At 50.4% G+C, this 15,729-nt stretch overlaps 1 protein-coding gene across 2 annotated transcripts in view; it reads left to right on the top strand.

Annotated features, from left to right (window-relative positions):
• Positions 1 to 15,729, top strand: part of Cgnl1 (cingulin-like 1) — a 128,361-nt gene that overhangs the window by 53,382 nt on the left and 59,250 nt on the right. The window contains exons 5-8 of one of the 2 annotated variants that reach the window (XM_005393852.2): positions 122 to 223; positions 1,282 to 1,430; positions 2,948 to 3,083; positions 11,057 to 11,269. In XM_005393852.2, the coding sequence (XP_005393909.1) occupies positions 122 to 223; positions 1,282 to 1,430; positions 2,948 to 3,083; positions 11,057 to 11,269 (600 nt within the window). The remainder of the gene's footprint in view (positions 1 to 121; positions 224 to 1,281; positions 1,431 to 2,947; positions 3,084 to 11,056; positions 11,270 to 15,729) is intronic. The other variant, XM_013518875.1, reaches the window with a different exon arrangement.

The following is a 15,729-nucleotide window of genomic DNA, read 5'->3' as shown; positions in this document are numbered from 1 at the left end:
AATTGAGTCTTAAAATGGTATTATGCCTTATCTGTTACTGCTCTGATTATATTTGGGGGAAGAGAACTGAAATAAACCATCATGGGTATTTAAATTAGAATATCTTCGCATTTAATTCTAGACTACTAGCACCTCATCTGAAGTCAAAGATCTGTTGGAACAGAAAAACAAGTTGACCTCAGAAGTGGCTGAACTTCAGCAACAGCTTCAACTAGAGATCAAGGTATCTGATTTTCCTCTTATTTTTTCCATTTCAGTCTCGGTAGATAATATTTTAAGCACACTGGGATGTCCAAGTGAAGTGAAAACCACTTTTTTTCCTCCAAAAGAAACATTCCTTTCATCACTGAGTACATTCCTATGAACTTGGCTGCTGCTATTCAAAGAATTTTTCTTTTAAGTAACCAAAGCATAGAGAAATTGTTTTCTTGGACAGTGTCTTTAGCTGCCTTGCCACGGCTGCCTCAGTGTCCTGAATTGATTCCGAGTGTTCACCTCTCGTGGCCGTTTTGACTTTGGGGGAAGAGCCAGAGCACCTGCATGGTGCCAGCTCACAGGACATAGTAAGATGTAGTCACAGGTGTGCCTTTCTGTGGGCTGGCCCTCAGCAGCAGTGTTCACTGTATTTTTTATCACATCTTATAAAGACACTCGCAAAGGAGCACTTCTGGAACAGCTTCAGAAAGTGGCCAGAACCGTGGGATAAGTATGTTCAAAGTGGGAGGAGTATTCTAAGGGGGTTGATAGCAATGTGTTTTTTACTGTAAAAAGTTTTTTAAAAATTCAAACATTCACATATATTTAAATGTCTTAGTTACTGTCTTCTTGCTGGGACAAAGTACCTGACACCCACAAGTTAAAAAAGAAAAAGTTTATTTTAGCTCACAGTTTGTAGAGCTATCATTCCGTAGTCTAGTGGCTCCAAGGCAAGGCACATGGCAGGGATGCACTGCAGAGGAAAAACAGTCCATGGCAGGGCAGACCGGAGCAGCCAGCAGTGAACCTCCTTTTCTTTTATCTCCAGAGGCTGTAAGCCTAGGGAGTGGTGCCACCCACTGTATACAGTAGTTTAACTATGTTTTTGGGAGTATTACAATGCCTTAAATATAAATATTTTTTCTAGTTACATATTCTTATGCCTTAGGTATATACTATGATTAAGTTGTTTAACACAGTAAGTGCAGCAGAAGGGAGTTCCTTGGAGTTTGGACGTGGGCTTCCACGGAGTCCTGTTGTGTGCAGTGGGGGGACTTTGGAATCACACTGACTGATGCATGTTAGAACCAGCAGAACATACAAGAAGAGAGAGAGCGCCTGAGAGCAGACTTGGAAGCGCTTCGGAGCCAGCTGGACAGGCGGGTGGAGGACAGCGCCCCGCTGCAGCAGCGCCTGGAGGAGAGTGAGGCTGAGCTCCGGAAGAGCCTGGAGGAGTGAGTGCCCCAGCCCCGCCCTGCCTGGGCCCTCACGTTGCATGCAGCCAGATCCTTTGTCCTGGTGACGCAGCCCTCCGGATGTTTACTGAGCCTGCTTACCCTTCCTTTCCCTCCTGTCCCTGGGCAACTGTGAAGGAGGTGACATCTGCAGGCAGGTGTATGCTGATAGTTACTAAAATTCTTTGTGATTTGCTCCGTCTCCAACAAGCACGTGTTATGCGCCCTCTGGTCTTCCAGTGTGTGAATTCTGTCCTGGAGGGTGCTTGTCCCAGGCAACAGAGAAGGAAAGTCACGTCCAAGCTGCCTGCCACTGTGTTATGTTAAGTCCCCGGCAAAGGATCTAAAACCAAGGTCTGCAGATGCATGGTGCCGTGCGGCCGGCGATCGTGACAGGAGCCTTAGTGGAAGGTCAAGCTGGAGTGGATCTGAGGGAGAAATTCAGAAAAATCAGGACACTATGTAATAAAAATTTAGCAGCCTTTGTGACTGTGATGGTGGAGCTTTTGCTTCTAAAACGTTTATAGACAATGGAGAAGTGGTCCAAGGGAACAAAGGCGAGGGGTGAGGAGGAGGGGAAGAGGAAATAACTAGAACGAAGATGTGCCGTGCACAGGAACCTCATAACCCGCTAACGTGAACGTTGTAGACCATAGCGTGAGGTCAGACAAATAATGCCAACAGGAATAAGAAATGGGGCAGAGGAGCTGGAGGAGGAGGGAGAGGGAGGAAATGGAAAGGGATTTAAAGAAAAGAAGCTTTCCTATGTGCTTGTAACCATTCCCTCAGGTTGTAAGCTGTGTGCACTACAAACGTGCACAAGTGAAATGAAAACTTTAAAAACAGTAAGGATAAAGCCTTCGTAGGGGTTAATTTCAGAAAACAAGTTAGAAGACAGTCAAAATCGCGTGTAGGAAAGAGCTTCCAGCCTGAGAGGTGCGGGTGCTGCGGTGCGGTTTGGGTCAGGAGTTGGCAAACTCCCTCCGAGGTCCGCTTTGCAGCACAGTTGGCCACAGCCACTCAGCCCTGCCCGTGTCCCGTGTGAGGCCACGGCAGCGCCCGGGCGAGTGAGCATGGCCGCGCTCCCTAGCTGTGTTTACAGAAAGCACGCATAAGCTGCATCGGCCCACAGGCCACAGTGTGCTGATTCTCTTGCTCTAGAGTGTAGTACCGGGGTAGTGGAGAGTGTGGTGACTTTGTGAAAAAATATCAACTCTCTCTCTGTGTGTGTGTGTGTGTGTGTGTGTGTGTGTGTGTGTGTGTGATTTTCTCATCTTCCCCGTGTTTTCCTTTTGGGGAGAAAGTGCCCTCACAGCCTTTCCTATTCTGCTGGTTTGAGATCTCATCGGATGTCTTGGGCAGAGTAGCTCTTCCCAGAGGCCCTTGCAGGCTGGTGATTCCTTGGTCCGTGCAGGATGGACCCTAGGGGGGTTCCCTGGGGCTTTGGCTCCCTCTGTGGGTCCCTGAAGGACAGAGTCAGAGAGGGGGAAGTGTCTGATGGCCGCCTCTCCTGCCAGGCTCTTCCAGGTGAAGATGGAGCGGGAACAGCACCAGACCGAGATCAGGGATCTGCAGGACCAGCTCTCAGAGATGCACGACGAACTGGACAGTGCCAAGCGGTCCGAGGACAGGGAGAAGGCGGCTCTGATTGAGGTGAGGGGCTGGGGGTGAGGGGCTGGCTCCGCCTCTGGAGAAGACAGGGTGGGGAGAGGGTGCGTCCGTGCTCCTATGGTTAGATTTATTGAGAACATCATAGTTTATTGTTTGTGAACATTGTCTTAGGAAGATTTCAACCACGGAGAAAAGTAGAAAGATGGGTACATCAACACCCATAGATTTCCAACACAGAGCCAACAGTTATCACTGTTTTGTCATATTAACTCCATTTATTTATCTGTTCATTCTTCTGTTTCTTATATTAGCTTACCAAACCATTTCAAAGCAAATTACAGACCATACCATATCTCAATCCCAAGACTTTCAGCATACATCTTTTTAAAAAATAAGGGAGTTTTCTTATGTAGGTACAATACCACTATTATACCTAAAAAATTAGTGATTTTCATTATATATCCAGTAATAATACTTCTAAAACTCACTCCTCCAAAAGAAAAAAAGGGGGCTGGGGATTTAGCTCAGCGGCACAGCGCCTGCCTGGCAAGTGCAAGGTTGTGAGTTTGATTCCCCGTACCGGAGAAAAACAAAACAAAATTAAACTCAGTCCTTATTCAAAATTTCCTAATGGTTTCCCAGGGATATTTTATAGTTGTGCTGTCTTACCCTAAGCCAGGATCCAATCAGAAATCATAGTTACTTCCCTTGTTACGTACCTCATATTTCATTTACCTTCATAGCTCCTGTCCCATCCTCATGCCTTGCCCTCTGTCTCATCCTGCTGATCTTCTGAGGAAGCCAGAGCTGTGCCTCATCTTCTGGACTTGACTGATTGTTTCCTTATGGTGTCCATTAACTTGTTCCACTATCCCCTGTATCTTTAGCAAATTGGAAATAAAACACTGATAAATTCAGGTTAAGCTTTGGACAAGAATACTTTATAAATGTGGTGTTTGTGGAAAAGCATTAGGATTCTATTAATGCTTAAAGCTTTTATTTTTTGAGGCCCTATAAGACTGTATGTTCCGTGATGCTCAGCACTGTATTTGCCACACTACCACAGTGCCTGGGATGTGTGACGGTCAGCACATAGTTGGTAGGTGATCGGATGGTCCATGATGAAGGGGGAGTGAGACAGTAAATCTGTTTGCTGTGCACTCCAGGTGCCCATCTGCCTTCTGCTCAGAAGAGACGTTGAGCATTTCTCTCTTAAACCCGTGAGTCACTGGATAAGACTGACTCTTCCACTCCAGGTAGCATTTGGTAATTATCATGGGGTCTGTCAAAGACCCTTGTCTTCGCTTCCCTGAGTCAATTACCAGCCTGCTGAGGTATAAAATATGAAACGATTAGAGAGCAAACATGTTGATTTTGAACATCTGCATTTTTGGGGGGAATAAATACAACTGAGGGTTAGGCCAGGCGTGGTGGCACATGCCTATAATCCCAGCACTGGGGAAGCTGAGGCAGGAGGATCGACATGAGTTCAAGGCCAGCCTGAACTATATAAAGAGACCAAAAAAAACAAAAACCAAAACAAAAAACTCCAAACATCTATCTATCTATCTGTCCATCTATCTGTGAGAAAAAGCTAGATCCTTTATCTCTGCATTCCAGTATTTGATACTGCTGTAACATGAGCATTTTGGCATAGTATTGAAGTATGTTTCTTTATAAGCTTTGGTATAACAACAACCCAGTAAATAAATGATAGGTAGTCTAGAAAAAAGATTCCTCCCCGCTCCCCACAAAAAGAGTAAAAATTTAAAGGTTCCTTGTTTGCATTTCATGTTCTACTGCTTTTCCCTTAGGGCTTAGGTGTTTTCTTTGTCCCTTTCTTGGAGTTAAAAAGTCTGTCTCGTAAGTTCCTGGACCTTCTTAAGTCTCAGCCGTCAGCTGCTTTCTGTCCCCTCCCTGGGTTACTTTTGAAGTAACTCTCCAGGAAGGATTTTAGTTCCTCCTTGGGGGAGCTCAGCCCTCCTCACTCCTGTGACCTGGCAGGGGCTTCAGGCGTGTTGCGACCACAGTGGTGAGGCCCCTGTGCTTGCTTTCACATGGGCTTTTTCTCTTCTTCTGCGTGACCATCTTCCGGCTCCTGGTTAGGCCTTCCTTGCCCCCTGGTATTTCTCTGTATCAGATGATTCCAAAACATGATGGAATCATATTGAGTATCAATATGATGTCACATCAATATGCTCGTATTGACTCCATATCATATGGAATAGGATCTGATTCCATATCCATCTGTGATATGGCGCCCCGTCTCACAGCTCTCCAAGGGCAAAGTCTGTGAGAACGGGCTTTGAAAATAGGTGTATTTATCTGTGAAATTTTGCAACAACTTAAAATGAAATTTTGAAACAAGGCACATACATACATTTTCTTAATACCTAAGGATTTACTTTTGGCAACATTTTCCACTTGCTCCCATCATTGGCCGGTGTCATCCAGCCATCTTTATATTATATAGGGACAGCCAGTGTTGCTGCACTTTTGGTACCTGCTTCTCAAAGGTAACACGTCAGAAACATTTCCCATATGTATACCACCTTCATAGTTAACTTTTGAGATGGAAGACCACAGTCTGTCTAGTTACTGTCCTAGATTTTTCTTATTTTGCAGTTATGAACAAATCCCGTGGTGAGCACTTTTTACGTCCGTCTTTACATGTAAAAACATTCCCTAAAGATACAGTCCCAGAAATGATGTCCCTGAAGGGTTTCTGACTTTCAGTATGTACAGCTTCTCAGAGAAATTCAGACAGATGGTAAGGTTTGACAATTCTCTGATCTTTGAGCGGACACTTCAGTGGATCTAAAAGGAAAAGGTGTTAGAAAAAAAAGATGTCAGAAACGATGTAATCTTAGCTCCTGGGAAGTCTCCTGAGTTGCTGATTTTCATTAACCACCAGAACTTGACGCTGTCCGCTGCCCTTTGGGGAAGATTCTCCACGGCAGCCCACTTGACTGTGTTCTATTTCGGTGTTCACCGCTTTCTTCTCATCACCTGATCCAGGAGCGTTCATCTTTGTGTCTTCCCCCATCTCACGCCTGGGAAAGTGCTAACCACTGCAGCAGGTGATAATTTGCAGTCTTCGAATTACCTTAAAAAGTCGTCCCTTCAGAAAGGAATAATTCTAACCCAAAGTGTGTACTTCAAGTGCAAGCGCAACATCCTGACGCTTAGTCCTGAGCAATCTGTCGGGTGCAGCGGGCGGTTGGTTTACGTCGTGCACTGGGTAAGGACATGCGGCTCTGCTCCCCGGGGGCTGCTCACAAGAGGCCTGCCGGGGAGACCTTGTGCGTCTTTCCTTCAGCATGTTCCTGGAGTTGCTGGCTCTGGGTCGCTTGTCCCTTTCCAGGCAGGAGCTAAGACATCTGCCGCCTCTTTGCGGGAGGGTTTAGGGCTGGGAGCACAGTGAGCTTCTGAGGCCTGCGTGGTTTTCTTCCCTCTGGAAAGAGAGGAAATCCTCCTCACTGCTTCTGCTGGTTCCTTCTGACTTGTCAGCAACCTTTAAATCATCATCTATGGTTTCTGCAGCATTAATAAAATAGACGTCCTCTGTCTCCTTGTCACTTTCAGTGTATTTGTATCTTAATAAAAACTAGCCCTGGGGAATGTGATAACAGATTGCAGTTGTGGCCAAGTTTTCCACGGCCTTTGGCTTAGAACAAACTCTTAAACACAATGAACTTTAAACTTTTGAATGTCGGGAAAGGTTACAGGCCCCGTACTGTCTGCCCCAGGCTGCCTGGGGGGCCAGCGCTCTCATGAATTTCTGTTGTGGCGCCAGGGATTGTTGTCAGAGCCTCACAGAAGCTAATTATGTGCCCTACCACTGAGCTCTCCAGCTCAGAAATCTGTCATAGTTCACATTTTGATAAAAGATATCTATATGGAATCTGTAAAATAACACTAAGAAAAGAAGTAGTTTATGGAAAAAGAGGTTGGGTATGGTGGTGCATGTCTGTAATCCCAGCGCTCAGGAGGCTGAGGCAAGAGGATCTCTTCAAGTTTGAGGCCAGCCTGTGCTATATAGTGAGTTCAAGGCCAGCCTGGACTATATAGTGAGACCCTGTCTCAAAAACCAAGCAAACAAACCCAAAGAGAAATGAGCTCTTTGGGATACTGTAAACTATCTTGGGGTGGTATTACTGAGCATTCTGCAAATTCTAACATGAAGCAACTAGAAAGGCCACGATTCTCATCCACTGTGGTGCTTTCTCAAGGAAAAGATTACAGGACTCTGTCAGGCACCACGTGGGAGAGAACCACTGACTCGCTCTTCACTGAGCTGGGCCAGAGGCAGGGACCCCCAGGACCTTGGGGACAGGAGGGTCTGGCCCATGTTTTCCCTGTTTTGGTGTGGAGTAGCTGGTAGCAGGTGGTGTTTGGAATACAGGTGCCTCCCTGTCTCTTAGGACTGCTGCCAGGATGGCCACTTGCCTGCCTTCCTTCCTTTCTTCCTTCTTGGCTTTTCAGGTTTTGGTCATGTGTCTTTGCTTTGTTTACAAATGTGAACTCCCCATAGGCACCACCAGCCAAACCGAGCTCAGCTCTGTGCATGCCTGACGGACCCCAGGCCCTTTGCTCGCTCTCTGCCCTGTGAGTGTAGGCTCTGTGCTGGTGGCTGTGGATGTATCGTGAGGGGAGGGGAGTTGGGATCCAGTCTCACCCGTCTCCGCCGTGGCTCGCCTCGTTACAAGCGGCGGGGTCCCGGGCAGGGTAGCGTCTCAGAGCTCCTGGAAGTCTGCAGGGATGTGTGACAATTGCAGCGAGTACTGAACACAGCCGACTTTTCCAGCCCCCTCCAAAACACACGTGTGTGCACACTAGGTGCTTCTTAGTCTCTTGGCTGTGCGTGCACGGGAGCTGAGTACATCAGGGTCGGGAAGAACTGATTCTGAAGAGCCAGAGAGTCCCGTTGTTTCCTTTGATTGGAGCCTGCAAAGCAGCACGTTTGTCTGCAGCGGATGTTTGTGTCCCCTGTGAAGCTGATGCAGTGCTCTTTCCTTCTTTGACTTGATACAATTAAGGCGCGAGGTCAGGAGTGAGGTGTTTGAAACCTGCTGTGCCGCTTGTCTCTGCTCTGGAAAGCCTCAAGCGCTGCTGTGTGACACGGCTGGGTGTAATCTGATTGGATCTGTGTGGGGCGGCCCACTTAGGCAGCAGCCCTGGTGGCAGATAAGGGCCTGTGGTGCAGGGTGGACCAGAAAAGCCTCCGCTCTGGCGACACAGAGCACAGATACGCCCTGGAAGAGATAAGCGTGGGGAGAGGAACTACTTTATCGCCCGAACAATTGAGAAATGTGGGACAGTAAGAGCAGGAAATAAGGTCAGACTCCCAGAGCTGCTCTGAAGCTGGTGAGAGCTCCGGGAAGCCCTGGAGGGCTGGCCAGAAGCCATAGGGATGGGGGGTGCTCGTCCTCCCCAGGTGGTGACTGCAAGGCATCCCCACTGACGAACATCAGCACCTTGGTGTGGAAGAGCCAGAGCCCCCAGCAAACCTGGAGGGGTCTGGACAGTTGTCTGAGCTCATCAGCGTTTGCTGGGCGGATTCCTGATGGCCGAGTCTCAGCCTGTGCTGTGGGCTCCCTCCTGGGATTGCCTGGCTGCTGGAGCCACATCTCCTTAAAGGCACAGAGAGACGTCACTGTCCGTCATGTTCAGGTGGACTGAAATGCTTTTGTACTCTCGGCGGGGACACATATCAAGAGAGAGAGCAGCTTATCATCTTGCAGGCCATGGTCCCCAAGAGAACAGGCTGTGTTCATCTTTTAAATTTGTTTTTTGGTACCAGGAATCGAACTCAGGACCTTGGCGCTTGCCAGGCAGGCGCTTATGCCCCTGAGCTACATCCCCAGCCCCTCATCTTTTAAATTACTTCATTTTCACGATTTCGTGTTTGCAGCACGTAATGATTACACTCGTGAGGAGTTGGTGTGTGTGCATAACGCATCTTACACTTCTTACTTCTCCTTTTCTTGCCGTCCGTTTCTGCCTCTTCCCTCATCTCTTGGACCACTGAGAACAGGATATGCTCTTATTCAGGGCCTCACAAGGGGTGGACTGGGTCCAGAATTCTGACATGTCAGACCCTTGCTGCGCCGCACAGGTTACCTTATTCCCAGAACAGATAAATGCTCCTACTGCTGTGATTCTTACGTCAAAAATACGATAAATCAGATCTGTACCTGTCTTTCAAGGAGCTGACAGCATAGGAAGGGAGATCAGAAAAAAATGACCACAAAACATAGAATGCAAGCTGGAGAGTCGAGTGTCACAGGAAGAGGAGAAGTAAGATGTGTTTGGGAGGGAGCTTAAGGAAGACTTCTTGGAGAAGATCACACTGGATCTGGGTCTTCAGAGATTTCCCACAAGGAGGAGTGGGATGGGACTGAGGGGAGGTCATTTGGAGGACGTCTGTGGGTGTTGTCATGGTGGCCGCAGGTGAGGGACTAGCTTTGGGGGCAGGTGCTTGCCTCCCGGGAAGCACTTACAAAGGAGGTGGTGTGGGCCTAACCCGAGGAGGTGAGAGGGAGAAGCCTCTCAGATGTTACAGGAATAACTCTGGTTGTGAGGAACCAGGACAGGAGAGGAAAGTCAAAGTTGTTGCCAAGCTCCCGAGCTGGCTGTTAGGGAAGCAGCAGGCATAGTCGGAGAATTAATGGGAACAGGAAGTGGATGGGAAGGGACGAGATGAATGAATTCACCTAAACCTGCAGCCCTCCTGGATGGGGTGCCGGGGCAGGCCCGGGCGCGTGTGTCCAGCAGTCCCTGCGGTGTTGGTGCAGGAGTGAACTCCAAGAAGGAGTTCCAGGGGTCAGGGTTGGTTTCAGGTCAAGGGTTCAGAGTCGTTTTTGTAGAATTAATAGTTTGGAGAAAAGTGCATGAGCTTGCCAAACGAAGATAAAGAATGCGAAGTTACATTCTGAGCTTTTTGAAAGAGGGAGAGAAAAGCCAGAAAAGATCCTCACAGAAAACCCAACCCGGGCAGGGAGGCAGGAGGGCTGCCGCCGTTGGATTGCAAGGCAGATGGGGGTCCCAGAGAGGAAAGGCCACTGCAAGACAGGCGTGGCCTGGGACCTGGAGGGGGGGCTGTTGCAGTGCAGCGGGGACTGGCAGCGCAGGAGAGGGCGTCCAGGTGCGAGCGGTGCTCCTGGCGCTGTGGTCGGGGGCCAGGTGGTCGTGAGGCTGTGGGCAGAAATAGTGCTCTCCAGCGGCCTGGTGGCAGGGCTTGCTGGGAGCCAAGGTTCAAGGCCGTGGGGAAGAACAAATGGTAAGAACTCAGGGTGGGTGGGCCGGGCACCCACTTCCCTGGGAAGGCGCTTGGGTGGGGGCAGGCCTGGCGTGCCAGGGACAGCAGAGGTGGCGGAAGCACCAGGGAGGGCAAGCCCTGAGCTGCAGCCGCACCCAGGGCCTGGGACGAAGATGCTGCCGCCCCAGGAAGCCGAGCCTTTGGCCAGCTCGGGTGGAGGAGGTGCGATCTGAAATGGAACCTGTGGGCTCGGTGGGTGCTTCCCTTGGGTGTTCCTGGCAGTGACGGAGGAGAAAGTGTGGACACTGTGCTCCTCTCGAGGCAGAAGGGGCAGTCGTGCCGGGGACCTGAGGTGCGGGTGGAGGGCCTGACCGTGCGGGGTGCACAGGGTAGGCAGCAGGCGAGGCCAGCGGGTCGGAGTGCCCCTGTGTGGCTGCCGCACTCTAGGGTCACAGCAAGGACAGCAGGACATCACACAGAAACGAAGCGAGCTGCAAGGCCAGAAGGTCCCGCAGGGCCACCGCAGTTATCTCAGCTTCCCCTTGCTTCCTCACACCAAATCTCCAGGAAGCTAAGGCGGAGGGGCCCAAGGGAATGAGAGCTGAGTGGGGCAGGAGGGAAGGCAGAGGTGGTGTAGAGCAGTGTTGGTCCAAGGAAGGAGGTGTGGCGGGGCAGGTGACCCTTTCGGACCCCCGGTGGGGCCGCCTGCAGAGGTGTCCGCTGTTCACCTCCTCCCTCCCTCTCACCTGTGTAGGAGCTGCTGCAGGCAAAGCGAGACCTTCATGACCTGCTGATCGCCAAAGAGGAGCTGGAGGAGCTCCTGCGAAAGCGAGAGCGGGAGCTCACGGCCCTGAAGGGAGCCCTGAAGGAAGAGGTTTCCAGCCACGACCAGGAGATGGACAGGCTGAAGGAGCAGTACGACGCAGAGCTGCAGGCCCTGAGGGAGAGTGTGGAAGAGGCCACCAAGGTGAGCCGCCGGGGCGGGGCGGGAGAGGATGTCCGGAGGGGGCACAGAGTGGCCGAGACCGCCTCTCCCACACCCGTGCTGGCTGCTTTCTTCCCCTTTAACTGCAGCGTGAAACTCAGTTCCATCAGCGCACGGAAATAGAGCTTGCTAAGAAAGTGTAAGCACCCTGGTGCTGTGACTTTGTAAGTCTATAAACATAAGCAGCCGAGGACTCCGGTTAGACACTGTTGCAGAAGGTGAGATTACGCAGCCAGCCTTGTGTCCTGTGGAGGTCTGGGTGTGGCTCGACTTGGCCCCGGGTTCGGGGTCCTGGCACACCCCACTGGGCCTGTCCCCCGGGCTGTGTGCAGCCCGTTGTGTAGTAATTCAGGTTATTCCTCAGCAAAGTCACAAGTGGGTTCACTGGCTGAGTTCAACCCTTACAAGGTAACTTTCCTCATAGTTGAATTTTTGGCTCCTGTAAATAGCTCCTAAATGACGTCAGAGTCTTTCCGTGTGAGCGGCATGTTGGCTGTGGAAGAGAAGAACAGTGTTCGGAAGGGGGAATGCTTTGAAATACGCCATCTTTAGGGAAAGGGAACGACAGTGTATACCGTGTTCAGAGCTCCTGTGACATTAGGTTGACACTCTGAAGACAGGGCTGTTGGTATTGTTTGTTCTGTGGAATCACAGTGACAGCGCGGTGCTCTCGGCGCTGGGAGCTCCGCCCGCAGCCCCCGGCTCCCTGGTGCTCTCAGCTGAGTCACGGTAATCACAAGTGACAGGAGCGAGAGATGGGTTTGTTTGCTCCAACAGCGACAAGACTAGGAAATGGTCTGTTTGGGGTTATTGGAACTTTGAGACACTTTTAAAAAGCCTCTTGTTGATTTTGTTTGAGATCTGATTTAATTGATGAGAAGGAGCAGAGCAATTGGGTGCTTGCCGCTGTGAGGGGGCATCGTCGTTGCTGTGTGTTAGCCGGGTGTCCTTGCTTGCCCTTCACATGCTGGTGCCCCACCAGGGCTTTGCAGTGAGCTCCTGTCTGTGCTTCTCTTGGGTCACTTTCTGCCACCCCTTGGTCCCTGTGTCAAAGCCCAGGTCACGTGACACGTGCTGGGTGCCTCATGACAGGCCACGGGAGCAGAGGGCAGCTGAGTCCTTCCTGGGCCCACAACGAGTGCGTGGGTGGGGAAGGAAGCCTGTGGTGGGAGAACCTTTGCCATAAGGAATCACAGCCCCGGGAGGACCTGGGCACTGCACGGTGACCCTTGGCAGGTCTGCCTGATGTTCTTGTTACGTGATCATGGAGTCCGTCAGTCCCTGAGAAAGGGACAGGTGGTTGAGACGTGTGTGGTTGACAGAGAAGGCGGAAAGCTGGCGTGAAGGCCTCACCCAGAGTGTGCCAGCTGCTCTGCTGCCGGTACCTTTCCCTCCAGCAGTGAGAGCGTACTGGCCTCTGCTTCAGTGACTGGCGTGGCCCAGAGCTGTCCACGTGGTAGGTAATGCAGCCCCGGTCTGATTCCCCTTAGAAAACGCTGGATTCTTTTGGCCCTGTCCCCTCCTTATACATGCAGAGGGACTGGCGCCCACTTTGCAGCTGCCCACCCTGTTCTCATCCTGCAAACCTTCCCCAAGTGCCCCGTCCCTTGGGAATGTGCTCTGGACACCCCCTGGTGCAGTCAGGTGTGCGTTCCTGAGGGTTCTGTTGAACGCTGGCTGTCCGGGGCTCACCTCCTCCCTGTTGGAACCTGTCCTCGGGCCTCTCACCTCACTGAGCCCAGCTTGTCGAGCACAGGGGCCGTTTTTGTCCCTTGTCTTTTTTAGTGCAGGAATGCTGGACTCAAGCGTGTCCAGACGGAGTGTGAGCTGCGGGTGCTGTGGGCGTGGCGGGCCGGCGGTGCCCCAGCAGGTCACAGAGCACGTCCTCCGTGCTTGGGTTGCTCGCTTCTCCGCTCCGTCTTTAAAGTGAAGAGAAGCTGGACCCATGTTGCTAGACCTTCCCATTTTTAGAGAGAAGTCAGATAATCTGGATGTTGGTGTGAAGTCTCTGACTTTAGGCAAATGCTGTCTTTTTGGTACTTTGTTACAGGATGATGTTACAGAATAGAATTTTAAGAGTATTCTGTTAAATACTTGGAGAAGGAATCAGATCCAGTTTTTTAATCTGGTAGAGGGAGTTTCTGTAATTTGTTCACTGACCTCAGTCGTTTCCCCACCCCGGCCACAGACTTGTCCACCACTGTGACTAAAAGCTGCTATTTCTTTAAGGAACTGAACTGCATTAAAAAGTTCATTTCCTTGACAGGTCTGAGGAGGCTGCCCGGCCTCCTCCCAGCAGTTTTTCTGACTTTAGCTGCTAACCCGAGCCGAGAACCTCCAGAGTGAGCTTTCATCATTGTTGTCTCACAAGCACTTCGTCCTGGCCTGAGCTTGAGCTCTACAAGTTTTAAATTACTAGAACACTGGGTGAAAACTGTCAGGTTGTATTAGGAACATTTTGCAGGTATTCCAGACAGCTACTTGGTAGCAGCTTTTTGGAGACCAGAACACCTTTTGGAGAGTGCTGGATGGACGGGAATTCGTGGTTGCCTGGTCAGGCTGCGCCCGATGCTAGCGGACGGTCCTGTGGATCCAAGCTGGAGGCGGCAGTGGCGGCGTGACTATGATAAGGGTGGTTTTATCTGCCTTTCTACAGGGAGGTGCCTCTGTAGGAAAAGGGATTCTGTCAGACGTTCTTTAAAAGCACTCGTCAGTACTTTGGCACCTTATTTCCTGACATACTTTTGACTCTGTTGTGTGTCCTTTATGCTTTTTCAGGCTTTGAAAGGAAAGCGCCTCCTTGTCCTGGGTTTGTGGCAGTGGCTGGACCATCGGAGGGAGTGGCCCGTGGGGGATGGAGTCGCTTTCCCCTGGGCCGTCTCGTCCCTCACCCTTCCTGTTTCCATCTTGTACAGAAAAGAAGTGCAGATAATATAGTCTAAGGCTTCTCTGAGAGGAGGCTTGGGTCCAATGCAGCTCCCTCGGGAAATCACCTGGTTGTTCTTGGATTTTTAGTTTCCACCCACCTGGTGTTGTTGGAAATTTTGTCCTTGCTTTTTTATCTTTCCTGCCGTTCTGGGGACCATCGTTGTTTCTCACTTGGCTTTCCCAGTGGGCTTGGTGCCCAGTGGTTGGGTGGTGGTAAGTGTGGTGGATTACAGAGGAGAACAGACAAAGGGAAGGACATCCACAGAATCCCTAGCGAGCCCAGGATTGAGAATTAGACTGTACTGGGGTCTCACGAAGTAAAATCATTTCTCATGAAAGTAAATTGTCCATTAAGAGCAATAGCATAACGTCAACGTTCATCTTGGAAGGGCTAATTTCATATATTTTGAAGAAGGTAAAACATCCTCTAATATTTTTGAGTCAGGAAATAGAATTTGCGGTATCCCTAAAGTTTAGCAGTTATGCAACACATATCATAAGAGAATGGGTGGGTGAGGCAGAGAGAGGAGAGAAGATGCCGGGCATGGTACCAAGGTCTCTGAGGCCATAAGGAGAAACTAGATAACATCTGCCCCTCCAGGAGGGGGAAGTGAGGTAAGTGACACCCAGGCTGGCTGTAGGAAGAGCGGTCACCCCGTGTGAGGTCTAGGTAAAGACCTCATGGTGTGGTGGCGCAGGGAGAAGACGGCATTGGAGTTGTGCTTTGGCGTTTGCAGGGAGTGGCATGGTGGTTGAGGACACCCTGGGTCCAGAGGAGAGGTCAAAGGGTGCCTCATAGGTGGGCCAGGGAGATGTGTGTCTGGGCTGGGCTTTGTTGGAGAAAGTGAAGGTGGCTACAGATTAAAAGAGATTTAGGAGGAAGGGACCAGCATCCAATGTGTGGACGTGTTGGGATCTCGATTCAGACAGACCCATTATAAAAACAAAAAACATCTGAAATCACTGGGCATGTCTGAAAACTGTCGCTGTGTTAATAATACCAGGAAATGACAGCAGTGGGGGGTGGCAGTGTGTTAAGAGCTTTTCTCTTTTAAGGAAACACACTGAAGTATCTGTGGGTGAAACAATGGGCTCTCTGGAATTTGCTGTGAAATAATTCATTTGGGGGGCGTGAGTAGGGTGTGCAGGGCAGGCCCCCATGTACTGGTAAGTGCTTACGCTGCGTGAGGGCTAGGTAAGAGTTAAACGATATTCTCCTCTCTACTTCTGCAAATGTTTGAGGCTTTCTATAGTAAAAAGTACGTAAGAGTCAAGATGGAAAAGATGGGATAGTGAGATGGTGGAGACTGTTTAGCTGGTAGTGAGAGAACACTGGCTATTGCCTTTTTATTAAGAGCTCAGTAGAGCCTTGCTTTGTGTTGGAGTGAGCTGGACAAGGGGCGCTGGCATGCTGGGAAGCAGGGGTGAGGGGGGCTGAGCCACAGGCAGGGGCTCAGGAGGGGCCGCAGTGCCTCAGAGGGCCCAAGGGCAGCGCTGTCTGGGGTTGCAGTATG

This window comes from Chinchilla lanigera, unplaced genomic scaffold (genome assembly GCF_000276665.1).
Source record: "Chinchilla lanigera isolate Chin_1 unplaced genomic scaffold, ChiLan1.0 scaffold00049, whole genome shotgun sequence".
Classification (NCBI taxonomy): Eukaryota; Metazoa; Chordata; class Mammalia; order Rodentia; family Chinchillidae; genus Chinchilla; species Chinchilla lanigera.
This window is presented reverse-complemented; position numbering and strand designations above follow the sequence as displayed.